This window comes from Athene cunicularia, assembly GCF_003259725.1.
Source record: "Athene cunicularia isolate RWA chromosome 12 unlocalized genomic scaffold, athCun1 chr12_part1, whole genome shotgun sequence".
Taxonomy (NCBI): Eukaryota; Metazoa; Chordata; class Aves; order Strigiformes; family Strigidae; genus Athene; species Athene cunicularia.
In genome coordinates this window covers 11,330,691-11,347,401 of record NW_020799116.1, presented here as the reverse complement: position 1 = coordinate 11,347,401, position 16,711 = coordinate 11,330,691, and the positions used below count along the sequence as shown (strand labels likewise).

General features: G+C 41.7%; 1 protein-coding gene across 4 annotated transcripts in view; it reads right to left on the bottom strand.

The window, feature by feature from the left end:
- The window catches only part of CNTN4 (contactin 4), a 299,396-nt gene that overhangs the window by 35,910 nt on the left and 246,775 nt on the right, over positions 1 to 16,711 (bottom strand). For all 4 annotated transcript variants that reach the window (XM_026857402.1, XM_026857405.1, XM_026857404.1 and 1 more), the window contains exon 12: positions 4,332 to 4,459. In XM_026857402.1, coding sequence (XP_026713203.1) covers positions 4,332 to 4,459 — 128 coding nt within the window. The remainder of the gene's footprint in view (positions 1 to 4,331; positions 4,460 to 16,711) is intronic.

Below are 16,711 nucleotides of genomic sequence, written 5' to 3'. Positions count from 1 at the left end.
AAAAAATAACCTACTGACATTATCTTTGTATTCTTTTTCTGCTGAAGTGCTATGGATACCAGCGAACAAAAGTTCTCTTGCTTTTACAGCCTTAAGCCCTCCCATGGTAGCGCAAACGAGACAAGCTAATGGCAGTAGGGAAATGTTAAAGGTGCATCATAATGAAACAGGCAAATAAAGTCACTGGAACTTGCCCTTGTCTGAGATGCAGGAATGTGACTGGAATTGCTGTACTTCCCAACAAGAACAAAAACTTACAGACTCTACCAAGCATTCATACACTGCTTCTGTCCATTAGACCACAGAGATAAGGGGACTGGAAAGGACTGGGTTATCCTGGTCTGCAATCAAAGCAACTGGATAATAAGTGGTACAAAAAGCTGGTTCTGGCAGGCTGGAATGCTTTGAAACCCAAGAGCATCTCTGCTGCAGGACAATCCCTGCCATGGCTCCTCCGAGGCCGGTTCCCTAACGCACAACTCCCAGTACCCAGGCAGCAGCACCCCGCTCGCCTCTGCAACAGCTCAGCTGCCGGAGCGCGACACGTCGCTGCTGCCTCCTTGGGAATTACAAAGGACCCCACCACGAAGCTACAGGCTGCAGAGTCAAGCTGAATGATTAGATTTATATATATATTTTTATAAAAAATATATAAATAGATATATATTTATAGCTCAGTACACAGCCAAAAGGAAAGTAGATGTTTGAGGAGTAGCCACACGTGTGTACAGTGGGTGCCACGATCCATACACCCCCATTACAAAAGCAAAGCTGGCCATGGGCTCATCAAGATACTCAGTGTGTCTGCTGGGAAACAAGCTGCATGACAAGGATTTTCTCATCCTGTGAAAGAAACGGTGGTGATACGCTATTACCGTCTGCATTCCTGTCATTAGCTTGTTTTTGCTGCTTCTTCCATACCTAATGCTGCCAGAGAAACTTCACTTGGGTCTTAAGTCATTGCACAAGCTGGGATGTTAGTGCCAGGAGCCTCTCCTTGCACTTCTGATATTCAGAGCTTTTATTGCAATGTCTTGAAATTATCTTCCTATTTCAGAGCTGCTGCAATATTAGCCAATTTATATCACTGCATTAAATAAAAATAAACTCATGTTGCACAGTGTACACCTGTTTACACCATTTGTCAATTAATCTCCCAGTACTGTGAAAGTCTATAGTCTTTTTGTGTGTTGGGTGAATTGCACATTTAGCCCAAGTACAAGAAAAATAGAAAAAGAAAATGGAAAATTAGTATTTATATACCACATGTAAACACATACCGTGTTTTACATAGCTCTGAACACTGTCTGTGGGATTCTTCTCTATCCTTACAAATTCAATCCTGCTTTTTAATTTAAAGGTCAAACTGTACATGCAAGTTTGCAAGATTCCAGGTCTCGGAGGCCAGAGCGGATCTCATTTAGCAACAACCAACAGAACAAACAGAAACCACAATCTCCCTGGTTCGGAAAACCACCAAGGTTCACCAGTTCTAACAACAGCATGTTAATACACAGCCCTATGGGCACCCGTCAGAATTTCATATTTTTTAGGCTGTCTACTCATGCATAATATGAATATTTATTCATCCCTCTTTGGTTGTTTGCCAGAGATTTATTTTAAGCTCCTTGATTCTGGTGTAACAGATATTCTCCTCCTCCTTCCACCCTTGCCTATGCTGTCTTTGACACTGTTGGCATCTCTCCCTGAGAGAGAAAGAAAATTGAAATAAAAAAAAGAGAACCTGAAATGCTAATGGAAGAACACAGGAAGGTTAAAAAAAAAAATGTCTTTTGACCTTCCTAGTTTTTTACTCGATGACATAAGATGAGTTAGAAAAGAATATAAGCACATCTTAAGGTCAAAAAACTCATCAGCGGATAAATTATTCTTTTTGAACACCACAAAACTGAGTTAAAATAAGGTATTCAGTCATATTTCTGTCAAAACTTGCCAGTGTTTTACTTAGGGCAGAGAAACTCAAGCATTTCAGTATAAAATACAGTATTTTACAGTTCATTTGGAGTTCAGAATAGTTTCTGCTCTTTATACTTTTTATGGGATAGACTGAAATTGCATTTCTCAGTTTGCTGTTAATATCCACATCTTGGGCTTAAGAGTTTATTCTCTGCTTCATGCACATGTGTTGCTCCCATTAATGTTAATGGAATCGAGTTAAAATGGAGCACTGAGAAAGAAAAAAGTACTTGCTAATCCTTTAGAACCTTACTGCAAAGAAAAGTGATTTGTAAACCATGTGAACCCAAAGATCAGGTAAAACAGCTGCTGCCTATTGTGCTTGGAGTTACGGGCTATTCCTTGGGTACTACAAGGAAGAAAGGATAAGCCACAAACTACAGAAGCATGACTCTTCAATAACAGAAATGAAACACAGTCCTATTTTCCACAATTGGCTTTTTCACGGTGGTACAAGTGGCCCCTGAACTGCAGACCCCAGTTCAACCCCCTTACTGCCTTTCAGCCCTCGGAGAACCAGGATGACCTCAGCTGTGCCCAGCCGCAGATGAAGAGCCGGTGCCTCCTGCCGTGAGCACAGGCCACCTCCTGTAGTCCCTAGGGAAGGGCGTTTGGGCTGTGTTTACCATTTTGCTCTCCAGTTTTGCTCTGGGGCAGACAGTAGCCGATCGACCCTTTTAATAATAGACCAGGTCTTTGTGTTTGTGTTCCCTGAGCAGCGCTTTCCTAGATGTTTGCTGTGGGTGCCTCCTTCAGACAACACAGATGAAGAAAAGACAGAGTCAGCTCATACAGAGATGTACTGCTGATCCTCACTTGTCTCTACTTTTGTTTGCAGGGACCAACACAGGCATGGGCAAATGCCATAGAAATGATTCAAAACAAGCCTGAATAACTCTTGGTGTCAATATGTTCCCCTACGGGTTCCTTTTCTAACAACCACCTGGAGAAGGTATGAAGGGACAACACGGCCCCCCACCCTGGGCTGCACTGTCGGCCCCTTCGCCTGAGGGAAGTGGAAAGGTCAAGTGCTATGAAGCGCAACCCCAGAAACATCCCATCTAACTATAAGTACTTCACTGGATAGCTAGGGTAGAGACAAATGCTTTGCTCTGAGAAAACGTACCATCGTCACCGGCCGTTTGCTAAAGGGGCTCACCAGCTTTATCAGCACTTGCTTGATCCTGACTTTGCTTGCTGAAATGGGCTCCAGCTATAAAAACCATGGATTAAAACTTGCATTGAAACATTTTAAAGTATTCCCTATATACCATAAAAATAATTGATGGAGAGAGCCTCTAACCGAATACTATCCATCAATGTCAATATATGGGAGAATTAAAACTGACAGCATTAGAGCTTTGTGATTGATTTATTACTTTGTAATCAATTTTTCCTGATTTGTTATCCTATATAGGTCTTTCCCCAAATAAGAAGGAACTGGAGAGTGATTATAGGTGTAATAATCTATATATCAATTGTCTGTAATAATTCATCAGATATCAGACTACTCATAAGCAGGCCAAAAAGCAAGATATTTGTCAGTGTCTCTCATTGTCTATCAAACAACTACTTTAAATATTTTTGTCAAATGTTATAACTTATTTAAAAAAAAATATTTGACAGAAAAATTCTGAACACACATGAATAAACACTTTGAGTTCATGAAAGGCAGAAATTCAGCCCTGGATAAGAAAAAATGAAATTCAATCAGAGTTTGTGCATCTTTTAAAAAAATGTGACATTGAATACAAGGGTGAAACTCTTGTATCATTCTGCTCCAAGACAAGATGTATCAGGAAGTTCAGAAGTTTTTAAAAAAGATGGTGAAAGTTCAAGACTAACAAGAATAAAGCTAAACTAGGTAAGACACGTTTGTAAAGGACACCACCTAATCTCAGCATGCTGAGAGCAACATTTCTCCACAGGCATGCCATGGCTTTACGCAAAACTGAATCTTATGACAAAGCTGGCTGCAGCGACAGCAAGTATTTCTCAAGCATGATTACTGACCATTGCTAGAAACAAGCCATACAATGATACAGACCACAGACCAGGCTTTGTGTTACAACTCCCCCATCATTTGAAGTATAACTTTAAACTATGTGTGAAAACAAATGCATTAACTTGCTGCAAGCACCATCAGTCAGTGCGACCACAGACACCCTTGCTGTTAATGTTGTCTCCAACCCACGAGGCTCATCAGGTTTCTGAGATGCAAAAGACGCTTCAATCCCCCAGAATCCACTTGCATTACAATCAAAGGGGAAAGGTGCAACATTCATGGGGCTGCTTAGTATGCTCTCAGGCACTAAAACGGAGTATCGGTCATATGTGATAAAAATTGCAACTACCTTTCACAACCAAGCTGCCCGTGCTGCTTGCTGTCCCAAAGTGGTTTGTGGCCACGCAGGTGTAACTTCCCGCATCGGATTTGGTGACGTTGACAATCCGGAGGCTTCCGTCGTCCAAAACAGTGATTCTGAAAAGAGAGCAGACGCAAAAGTTTTATTCTTTTAAGTCAACAAAAAACTCTTTCAAGTCTGCATTAATTATTGATGGTTTGAACAACAGGCAGTCTATTGCCTGTTACAGAGGGAGCTCAGCTAACAAAAATCTCTCAGGACACAATTCATAAATACTGAATACATAACTTACATGAGTTTTCTGTGTCTTTTCTTGAAGGCAACTTAAATTTACACAACAGTAACTTGTGTAGGGGTTTTACACGCATCTGTACTTTGATTTTCAGCACTCACCATGACAACCCTTGTAACCTGTGGTACACAGGCTACATCTAAAAATCTCCACGCTCACTGCTTAACAACGTAAAAGGTTTTTCTAAACAGATGCAGTGAAGCAGGGGTTTCATTGCTGCTTTTGTCAAGAAGGCTGATGGCTTTTCAGCACGGGTGCCACACTGCCAAGCTTCCCCTCCGTGCTCTCCACTCCTCTGCCTGCAGCATTACTCAGCCCCCAGGGCTTATCTGCAGTTGTGTTTGCAGGTGAAAATAAAATAAATCCTATTTCATGCCCATCCTCTTCTCACATACATAGTCTCCATTAAAATGGTGTTATCTGAAGAGCTACACATCTCTCGGAGGGCAGGAGGCAGGCAGGATGGCATGTTAATTCCTGAGGTGATCCCTGGCCCCTCCTCTTGCACAAGGGCTGCACTTCAGGCTTGCCTCGTTCTCACAATTACCTTTGTCTTCTGCTCCGCTTTACGTCAATGAAAACAGAAAACCTGATCCTGCCCAGTAAATCCCATCAAAACATGAATGACTTGTGCCTTGCGGAGGCATAATCTAAGGAGACTCCAGAAAAACCTTCCCCCCAGCCAATCATCACCTCTTTTAGCAAAATACTTGGTTGTCTGCTCAGTATCATGTCTTGCAGCAATCTGTTTTCTCCCCTTCAGCTACTTTCAGCCCTGCATTGAAAATCTTGTATTAATTCCTGCCTTCTCCTGCTCAATTATTTCTCAATTTAACTAATTTGAAAGAAAATGAAGAAGCCTTCCTGCATCCTTAATGCCAGTCAAGCTCTGCGCAACTGGAGTGAGAAATTCTGAGGAGATTTAGCAAACAATACCTGCACCATTGCAGAAGTGCTCAGAAGACACTTCCCACCTGAGGAAGGTTTAAGAAACAGACTGCACGAATTGGCACGAACCTTTTCTTGCAGCCATGGGGCAGCACTGAGGCAGCTGAATAAAGTACCACCATGAGACGAGGCATGAACAGAAGTGCAAAGGACATCTGCCCACGCCACTGTGGGGCTCCCCAAGCTCCTGCTAGCTGCAGCCACTGGGCTGAACACAGTCCCCAGTGAGACCTGGAAGACAACGTGTCACCTAAGGGAGCTGGTGTGGGTGCCTTCTGTCTTGCTGTGCTCTCTTGATGGGCACGCATGGGCTTCTCAGTCCACATGCATTGAGCTCCTTCGAAAAATGGGGCAGTTTGAGAGTCTTTACAATGACGATACTGAGCGAGGAGGAAGAAGATGGCGCAAGATGCTCGGACAACAGCCACCAAATCTCCGTCCTGGGTAACCTCTCCCTGACCTGCTCTTGCAGCAGCACAACATGCAAGCCAGCTGGCAAAGACCAGGGACAGAGGTTATATTTCACACATCAATAGCAGTGATATTAATAGAAGTTTCTCAACTGGCTTATAGGTCTCCAAATTGTTGCAGTCAGTAACATTCACTACTGTAATTTATTTTTGCAGGAGTCCAGTGCCATATATTTGCTTCTGTAGCAGTTGCTCCAGCTCAATAATTGGAAGAGAGTAGTATATAGCTACTTGTCTCTTATCTTCACTACTATGTTGGCACAAATCAATGCACATATTACATTAAATGTGCACTGGAGCACAGGACTTGCCACTCTGGTCTCCAGTGCAGAAGCCTGGACAGGAGCAGCACCAGGAGCTCCCAAGGAATTATTTACTGCTGTTATCAGTTTCAGCTCTTTGGAAACAATAGTGCCTTTCTCAGAGCTGAAGGTGCCCTTGGCATGCATTAAAATTCAAATCAATATAAACAACTGAACAAGCTCAGCAATATGCTCCAGCTCAAGAAGGACCAGCCCGCTCCAGCATTGCCCCTGCCAGGCTCTGCACTCACTCTCTCAGCATTTTTGCCATCCCAAGAAATCCAGAAAAAAGTCATGTTTTAGACTATTTCTGGACAGTTGAGATTTTATTTTTATGCATGCTTTATTTTTAGCCATATAGCTGAAAACTGTTTACTGGACAATCTCTTCCACAGATCATTTTAATTGTATCTGTTGATGAAGCCAGCTTTAATTTCAAATTCTAATCCCTTTTCTGTCTCTTTCTCATGCTACTGGTTTCCTTCTAAGTCATCTTTATTCCCAATGTAAAACTAGTTTGTAGTTAATGTGGACTGGATCACTCTAGAGACAACCTTTGGATGAGGACAGTTGATCCACCATTGGCTTTGGCACATCTCAGGGAGCTAGTGCTGTCTTTATTTTCTTCCATTTCTAAGCTGAAAGCCATCTGGCTTTAAAATTTTAGCACACAGGCATCCTTTAACTCTGGTAACACACTGCAAAGAGTTCAGGTGGGACTTGCACCGAGTTCTTCAAACCCATTCCCCTGAGAATCACTGGGCATGTTTAATTCTCATTTGGTGACTATGTAATTCCCTGCACACTCCTGTAAACGACCAGCATTAAAACTGACAAATAATTGTGCAAGTTAACTGAAATTTTTAAAAATAAATCAGACCATTAAAACCTTTCTGTGAATCATTTGATTAGGAGGCCTTATGGTTATGTGGCTCTTTTTTGCTGAAGGTGCTTTTCTACACTGAATGTTTTGTCCTCTAATTTGAATCCAATGTGTTAGAAGTTAACAAGTAATTATTTTAGCACTTTGAAATTTGTTACAGTTAGTTGAGAAAGTAGGAAGGACTTTCACTGCTTTTGCTAATTCACAAATTTTCTTTGCAGACATATCTGCATTAAACGAGAGGAGAGACTCATTTCAGGCCACTGAGGGTTCTCAAACTGCTAATTGGCTTGAAAGCAAACATCCCTTCATCAACTGCTTTTAGCAGTTTGGTTGAAAAAGTTCTTTTAAGACCAAAGTTCAAATTAAATGAAGCACTGTTCCGTACGCTTTCTTCCTCTTCCGAAATACACCCCCAATAATAAGATGCCTAGGAAGACATAAAAATAAACTACATTTCCGATAACACACACATTACTTGAGAACAAAGTGCTGGTTGCTAAGTATGCATCACTTTAAACCACGACAAACTCAAGAAATGAGCTACTGACTTGCTATTGAATGTTCTGGGTTCCCTGACACTACTAACCACAACAGTGGTAACAACTAAAAATATAAATCTCTTCTTGTGCAGCTTAATGCAACTGTGTTACTGATAACCTGGTTCATGGTCACTGCTAATATCAGAGAAAAATCAAAGATAAAAACATCCATTTGAGAAAAAAGATGGCAATAAGATAGTTTAGCATCCTTATATAAAGAAAGCTCATCTATTTTAAACATAGCATTTTTAAGAGAGAATCTGTTGGTCTGTGGTTGTCAACTGGAGACTTCACATCCACAGAGAGCAGAGACACATCTGAAATTAGGAGATAAAAGGATTGTTTGTTTCCTAAACTGAAGCTTTGGGTTCTACCCCAGGAAGAGCTGACCTTGTCAGTGTTTTGATCAAAGCTCTTCTGGGGACAAAGGACCTTTAAAAATGCTGAAAGCATTCCTCCATAGCCTTCCTTGCCCATTTTTTTTTTTCTTTTTTTGCCACCGCAGCAGCAAATTTAAAAAGTTGCAGGCTGAGCACTTTGCATTACCCTGAAGAAGCTTTTTCCTAAGTCGACCAGCACAGCCTCCATAGCAGCTTCTTGGTGACACTGCGTGCCTGACAAATGCATGTGCCCTGTGCCAGCTTGGCAGGAATGGAAACATCTTAAGGCATTTGGCTATTTGGTTGGGGTGAACCCTGAAAAGTACATGAAGGAGAAAGATGCATCTTCATGGATGAAAGATTTCTAAGTGTCTGCTACGGCTGCAGCCCTCTGCTATTCAAAGACACCTAGGCTATGTAGAAAGGACCCACCTTGGCATCATGGACACGTCAGCATGGCCAACCAGTACAGCAATACTAACTTGCCCAGTGTCTCCAGCAGCTGCTGGGAATGGATGGAAGAGGTCAGGCAGACCTGGAGCAGCATGGGGAAAAATAGCAGTGCGTAATCATTCTGGTCTGATCTCTTAGTGCTTATTTTTTCAGCTCATGATACATCTGCCATATCTGTTAAGTCACCCATCAGCAGGTTATGTTGCCTCTGACCCCAAATCAAGAACAACAGATCTGACATGGGTAGCTCATCACAGCATTCCCCACTGCTGGGCAGGATTCCCAGGAGCAGATAATTATTTCTCAGTCAGTAATATATGCATTTAAAGATAGAATATGTCCTGTTGAGTTCAGTAGGAGTTTTATCACTGACTTTGTGAAAACGAGATCAAGCCCTTATTTGGAATATAAACCATGACTGAAAACTGCAAAACTCCCAGAGCACATCATAAAACTGAGTATCAGTAATTACCTCTAGCCCAGCTCCAAGGAAATCTGACCTTTGGGTGTCTGACTGCATCACTTGCATCTACCAAAACAAGCCTACGACCTGCTGCTCATCTTTGCCCTCATGCTTTTACAGAATGTTTGCTTAAAAATCCCAGGTTTATAATATCTACTGTAACATCTTGTTCTGTTATTTAATTAAAAGAAAATCTATGCACGTCCAGGAACCAAATACATCAGCACTGCAGAGCCAGGGGTTGTTCAGCCTCACCTGCACCTTGCAGTCACCCAGCGAAAGCCTTTGCAGGGACGAGTAGCAGGTCCATGTGCTAACCTTTTCACTGCGAATTATTTTCTAACTCACAAAGCTCACACATCACCAACAGAAAACCTGCACCAGACAGATGATACTGCAGGTATCCCTCAATATATTCTTCTCAGCTTGCCCTCTATTTTTCTGTTCAGCAGATGGAAACACGTGGAATATGAATGGACTACAAATGCAGTGCACATGGCAGGCTGCGGGTGCAATGGTAAGGGTTATCTTCCCGAGGGATGCAGCACGCAGGCGGACAGCACAACTACGGGACGGCAGATTAACGCTCCAATGTTTCTTTGGAGCAAAGTGCTCATAATTATAAAGGGACTTTTCTTTTTTCCCCTCTCAAATGGTTTTATTAGCACTGCTGCAATGAAATAAGGTATGTTGTTTCTTATCTGCTAATTTTAACATTTTAATTTACAAAATACAAGCCTAACTACACTTGCTTTCACTGTTGATTAAACACATGCATCCAAAATATTTCATGCTTAGCCAACTGAATATTTTAATTTTTTTCCCCCCAGGAAACAATGCTTTGGATGTCCGATCTTTTTTCTATTACAGGGAGAATAGATGTCTTAGAGCAAGCATTTAAATGAATGTCAGTTGGAAGAAACACACACTGAGTGCAATTTGAGATAAAACTACCATTGATCCCTTCATGTACAGCCTTTGTGGCAGTGGTTGACGTGGCTATTGAAAAGAGACTGCGGTGCCAGAGTTCTTCTAAGAGATAATCCGTCTTCTCAGAGAGGATTTAGGTTAAATGTACCTGTGAAAAACAGTGTATTTCAGCCGACATGATGAATGGCCTATTGTCCATCCTTCAGAACCTTGCTTGGGCTGGGGGGGTTGGAAGCAGAGGGAGAAAGCAAAAGCATGAGACAGACCAGACTGCAATCTCAGCAGTGTATTTGCTTTTTCTCACAGTTCATAGGCAGGAATATCTACAGCAATTTTTAGCCTAACAGCAACTTTGCTTCACGCCACTAATCTACTTCAAATGTAAATGATTCCAGGCAATTGCATTATTTATCAAATTATTTCTATTTCTATTGCATGTCTTTGTAGCAGTTTATTACCTTTTTAATAATGCTTCCCATGCAATGAGGCAGAGATCGGGATTATTAAAATGATCTTATAAATGCAGTATTGGCCATTGGGCTATTTCAGGAAAACACAGTGTAACTCAGAAATACTCACAGGTTTAGTTGAGAGGGAGGACTTACTGCTCAGAACACAGCCCTCCCCAAAATCAGGGACACCGGTCACGAGTACCTGCTCATCACTTGAAGAATGGGCTGGTTCAGAGTATGGTCCACAGCTAATAATTTCTGTGGCCCTGGAATGCTGTCTCCATGTGTGACTACAACCTTCATGTTGCATAAATAAATAACAGTAAGGTCAGAGCTTTCTGCTTCCTAACATTAATCCCCAGTAAAGTATATGCCAAGGTCAAAGCCAAGTTCTTGGGGTTGCATTCAACACCCTCGATGGTCCCCAGTGAGCAGGGAGGAGAGGGTGAGGGGAGAGCTCTGACCCTGACCCCCACCCAGTGCCTTGTCACGCCATCTGAGACTGCCCACCCTACAACCACACTGGCCAAAACCGCTCACCATTCCCCCATAAGTGGACAGGGCTTTCCAGGCTTGAGCTTCACCCTCGACATGTTACCCCAGATGCTTCTTCCCAGGTGCAAAAGGGACAATGTCCACAAAGCCACCAATGTGGGACATCAGCATGACCTGAGGGCTATGGTCAGGACAGCAACATGAGCAAGGATGGGACACGTTGAATCTGTACCCAGCAGCCATTTGGGTAAGTCTGAGTAAAATGCAGGACAACAATGTCTGCTGGATTGGCATTACAGAGGTTTCCATTTCATTATCCACCTAAATTCTATGCATCTGCAACTTCTTGTCTGGGACCTGTTAGTTTTGATTTAGATAACCACCTACAGCTGCTTTGGTACTTATTTGTCTATAACTACCTGTCTTTTCATGGTTCACAGAAAAGCCTGAGCTAATTTAGAGCCTCAGTCAAAGCCCATTTAATTTAGTGCATGTCTTTCTCTTGGTGAAAGCAGGCATTAGATAAGGCCTTCCTCACCCATGACAACTGGCACGTCTCTTAACGGCAAACTCTCTATAATTAATTTTCAGGTAAGAACTATATTTGCTCAAAATAAAATGAGGTAAAATCCTGTTGCATTGAGCTGAGTAGAGCATACCCCACAAACTGTCCTGGAGGTCTATTTTAAATGGAGCTAAAAGGCCTGAGGATGAAGTGTTTGAACTTCTGAGGTTGTGTGCGACAACTACACGGGGCAGCTGGGGTTTCTGTCATGGGAGTGGTTCTTGATCTGTAAAATACATATATATTTTGTTCAAGGAAAAACACTGGCTGGAGAAGGCCAGTGAAGGAGGAACATCACCTTTGTAGCATTTTTACTAGTAGATCTGAGTCATGAATAACACCAGGAGGTTTACTGCTAAATTACAGCAACTGTGACTTGTCTAGACATCTATGGTGCCCAGAATTTGGGTTTATTTGGCATTTTCTGTGTTTTGGGACTACAATAGAAAAGCACAAAAATTTAAAATGAATCTTTTGGAAGGTCTTCCTAGGAAGAACATGAACCTTACTGCATTGAAAAATACAGAGTACTATACTTCTTTCTTTTCCATATTAATTCTCAATATTGATTTTCAAGAAAATACTAAGAACACTTCTTCCAGAGATGTGAACTGTTGTGTGTAAATGTGTTTTCATTTTAGGCTTTTTATTTACAGGCTTGCTAAGTATGAAGAATTAAAGGTGCGGAGAGTATAAATTGCAATTCTTCCAGATTATTTTAAAAATCTGTAAATGTTATTCTAAAGAAATAGGGGCCACTTGGGCAACATCAAACAACATAACTCCACTGAATTCAGTATCAGCTTAAACCAGTCACAGATCTTGCATCCTAAGTTCTCCCACAATTTTCTTTTTTTTGTCAAATTGTATATCTGCAATGATTGAAGAGTCCAAATAAATAATACTGCACCCAGCCTATATTAATATCTATAAACACAAAAGCTGTGCTTTGTCATCATCCTCCCTTTTGTCTGTAGATTTTTAAGACTAGTCTGGAAGTGACAAAACCTCATCCTGAAGGAGTGGGATGGTGGGAGGAAAAGAAGGGAGCATTCACAGCTATTAGACACTTCATGTAAATTGTTTAAAGATGCCTAGAGTCATAATTCAAATATAAAAATAACCCTAGGTTATCTAAGAGGAACAGTTCTCTACAAAATATCTTTCTTAAGGGATGCTGATAACGGGAAGAAACAAATGAAAACCAAACACCAACATTGCTAGGGACCCTGAAGGAAACCAGCAGGCTGTGGTGAATTTCAAATAATAGGAACCTTTTGACTTCTCTCCCTTACTGCTCTTTTTTCACGACACATGAAATTAAAATAAATACAGTAAGAAAGACCATGTCATGAAAATAAATATTTGAGGAAGAAGATTTGAGTAAAGCAAAGGCAAGCTAGTTTTTACAGCTTTCATTCCTGAGACATAAGGCAATGATAATTTGAGCTGTATGGGAAGATTTTGCAAGTCTAGAAGGGTCCAATGGCGCAAAGAGACAAATTTCCATTGATTCTGGTGGGAAATGAAGACTATCCCCCATGTGAAGCTGCCCTTTTCACACAGCACTTCGACTTCTCAGTTTATTTTCACAAACTAAGTTGGCCATTTCCCACAAACTGAAAGCTGCAATGGCACTGTGAAGGATGGGGATGCTCCGCACACGCCCCGGCGGCCCCAGGACTTCTCCCCTGGCTGTTGCTGGTGGCGGTGGAGGGGAAAAGCACACTTTGAAACTGCCCAGTGAGAGGCTAAAACATCCTCTTTATGCCCGATGACCCACCCAGAGACAGGCTGCTCCCCACAAAGCATTCTCTCACACTCAGAGGCAAGGCGAATCTTGTGTAGAAAGCAGCTGGTGCTGTGAAGCCACTACTGCGCTCAGTCTGCCTAATGTTTGGTGAAACCTTTGCTGCGCTCATCCTTGCAGGGCAGTGACTATAGCCAGAGGCAGGAGATTAAGTGACTTCTCCCAGTCTATAAAGAGGGACAGCGGCAATCCAAGGAATCAGATTTGGAAGTGCAGCCTCCAGTCACCCTCACCACCACCAACTCTACTGATGAGAATAAGCCATCACCCTCTACCTATAGCAAATGCTTCAGAGGTTTGGAGAACATGAGCATTAAAGGAACCTCCACTGAAGCTCATAAAAATTATTCTCTTATGAGAAAAAAAAAATCCGTGCAAGATTTTCTGTGCATCAACTGCTGACACAAACCATTTCTGGAAGCATTTGTGAGATTAGAGCAGAAGCAGTAAATGCATTCTCAGCTTATTTGTTCCAGCTGATACCACCCGAACAGAAGCCCAAAGGCATAGTGTTTCAAATACAACACATCTTTTCCTCTGGTTTCAACAAAAAATGCCCATGGTACAAAGATAAATTACCCACTCGTAATTGACATTAACATAGATTTGCAAGATCCAGAGACACATTTACATCACTTAAAGATGATGTTTAAATAATCATCAAAAATATCAAGATGTCTGGTAGGTTGTCTAAAAAGTTCATTAGAAATCCTTTTTTCCCTGTAGACACATAATTATTTCCTTGGATTTTAAGCATGCTTTTCTTAAAGTCTGGCCGTAACTGTAAAATCATTACCTTCCCACTCTTAATCATAGAAATATCCAAGAGAAGAAATATTTGATAATAATTTTTTCCTTCAAAATGCTACAGTCTTACTGAAATCATTATTACTATTTTCTTCAACTGGAGGACAAGTATGAACTACTCATCAATTTCGAATTGCATTTAGGAGACTAATTGCAGGCATTTATTTTTGAAAGCGTTGGCTGCAGCTTGTGTTCACAACAGAGAGAAACCTTCCTCACTGCTGGAAGCCATATCCTGCTGCCTCCAACACAACAGCACTGCAGGGAGGAACTCGCTCTTTCCTGGGGCGTCTTTACAAAGAGGGAGAAATAGTGTGTAGCTGTATACATGGTACCTAGAGATGAATTTAATAATCATAAAGATGAGACACCTCAAGCAGGAAAAGCAGCAGCTGTTTAACAGTACACAGTGAGTGACAGCATTTCTTTTAAGGATGTGTAGAGGCCTGATGCCTTTGGATGTTTCATCCTCTCCTTGTGCCTGCCTCTGCAAGCCAGGCTCTACTTTTGAAATTAATACACAAGCCCCAGGGTAAAAGCCCGTTGGCTTCTCTAGATAACTTAGGTCACTGCGAGTCTGATCAAACCACGGCTTGGTTGTGGTCGCAAGCTTGTTCCAGCTGCAGCGGCAGCAATGATGTCCTACATGTGTATCACTGAGTGCTACAATAATACCATGCTGAAAATAATCTGCTGGGAAAACAGGAACAGATTGCTGATGTTACAGGAGACTGTCGAGGTATGAGAGAGTCTCATTCCTGGAACACCAGCTGAAACTTGGCGCAGATTGGGATTCATCAGCATCTCAGGTACGCTCAACAACAATTTGTGGCTGGTTATAGAAATTATTTCCTAGCTCTACAAGAACAGATAAATGAACTTGCAAATTTTAGGGATCAGCCTAATTTCTTTACACATACAAAATAAAACGGTACCGAATCTGGATTCCAGATACTTTCTAACCGTCCTCAGATCACCTTTTGCTACAAATATTTGCTGAAGAGCAGAGGGAAAAGACAAAGCAAGAATGAACTTGGGTCACTGACTTATTATCAATGCTGCAGAGAGGTTCAATCATCAGAGACCCGCTAAAGCACAACAGATGGACAGCTAAGCTTTGTGGAGAGGCCAGTTAGAGGGTTATGCATACAAGCATATGATAGATATCTTGAACTACAAAGGCAACAGGATTTATTATCTTTGCCAGATACACACAAAGAAAACAAATCCATGTAACTATCCTTAAGCAGCAAGGAAAAGCCAGTGACCGACTTCTAACAGAGCTAAGGCAAAAGTGACTGGTTTTCACCAGCGGATTTGCTATCACACAAATCAGTGGTTTTTACTGTTAGCACACACTAAACTAGAAGTGTTTAGTGACGAGTTGACAGACCCACATTCATGCGAGCTTATGTTAAAACATATTGTGACCTTCCAGAACAACACAGAGCTAAAACCAGTTTCTGCTGGGAAACAAACAGTCCATGAAGACAAGGCCATCAAGCCTAGAATGACTGCTTTCCAAGACCTCTGACCATTGAATCAAGTGGTTTCCCGGTTCATTTTAGTTCTGTTTTTGCAGAAAATTGGTTGAAGTGAGTTGACATGCCGGTTATTTCAGATGTTCCAATGAAGTAGAGCCATCTTCTGCCATTGTCTCTGAAAACTAAGATGAATGCTTCATTGTCAATTCAAACTTCAAAAAGCTATTTGCAGGGTGTCATTTTTCATTTTGCCTAGGCAGGATGTAATGAAAACCCGACAAGTAATTGATGGTTTGGTTACCTGTCTGCCTTAAAGAAATTGCACAGGTGCTTTATTTAAGAAAAAGACAGTCAACACAATTAATGCAAAACAATGATAGGAAGCATCCTTTGAGGTTTTATTTTCTGCTGAAGTGTCACTAGACTGCGTGTCCAAAAGCTGCTGCTGGCAATTCATCTCTCAAATAATCAGTATAAAAATATTACCATGGTTTGTACCTTGGCACCAGACTAGGAAAGATGTGATGTCTGTCCTATTGCCATTTTCTTTCTGGCTGTTTACGGTAATTAACCACTAATTAGGAAGTTTGAGGCGGCAACAAATACAAAATTGGAATTTATACAACTTTTTAAACTCAAGACACACTGAAAGAATAAAGAGAAAAGCCTTTCTTTTCTTGTCTGACTTCACAATTTTTTCTTCTCAAAATGTCATAGCATTGAAGCGAATGTGTTATAATTCCTATTACAAAAATAATACCTGAGGAGTCTGTAAACCAACAACCCTAGTGAGGAGGTCCTTAGGATGGGAACTCTCGAGAAAACCACGGCTAACTTCTTTGAGAGAGAAAAGTATTTCTGAAAGTGTTGAAGTGCAGAAGACAACAACAAAAATTAGGTGAGAGCTTTCTGCTTTTCCTTGGCCACCATCACTCCAGCCACCGGGAGGAGAGGTTGCTGCTTTGGGCTTTACCCTGTGACTCCCACTGACTTTGTGCCAGCCTGGGCACCAAGGACAGGATGAAGAAGCTTGGCTTTCCCCAGAGCGGGACTTCAGCTTCCTCTCCCAAGCAGCTGGCAGCGCCTGCATGG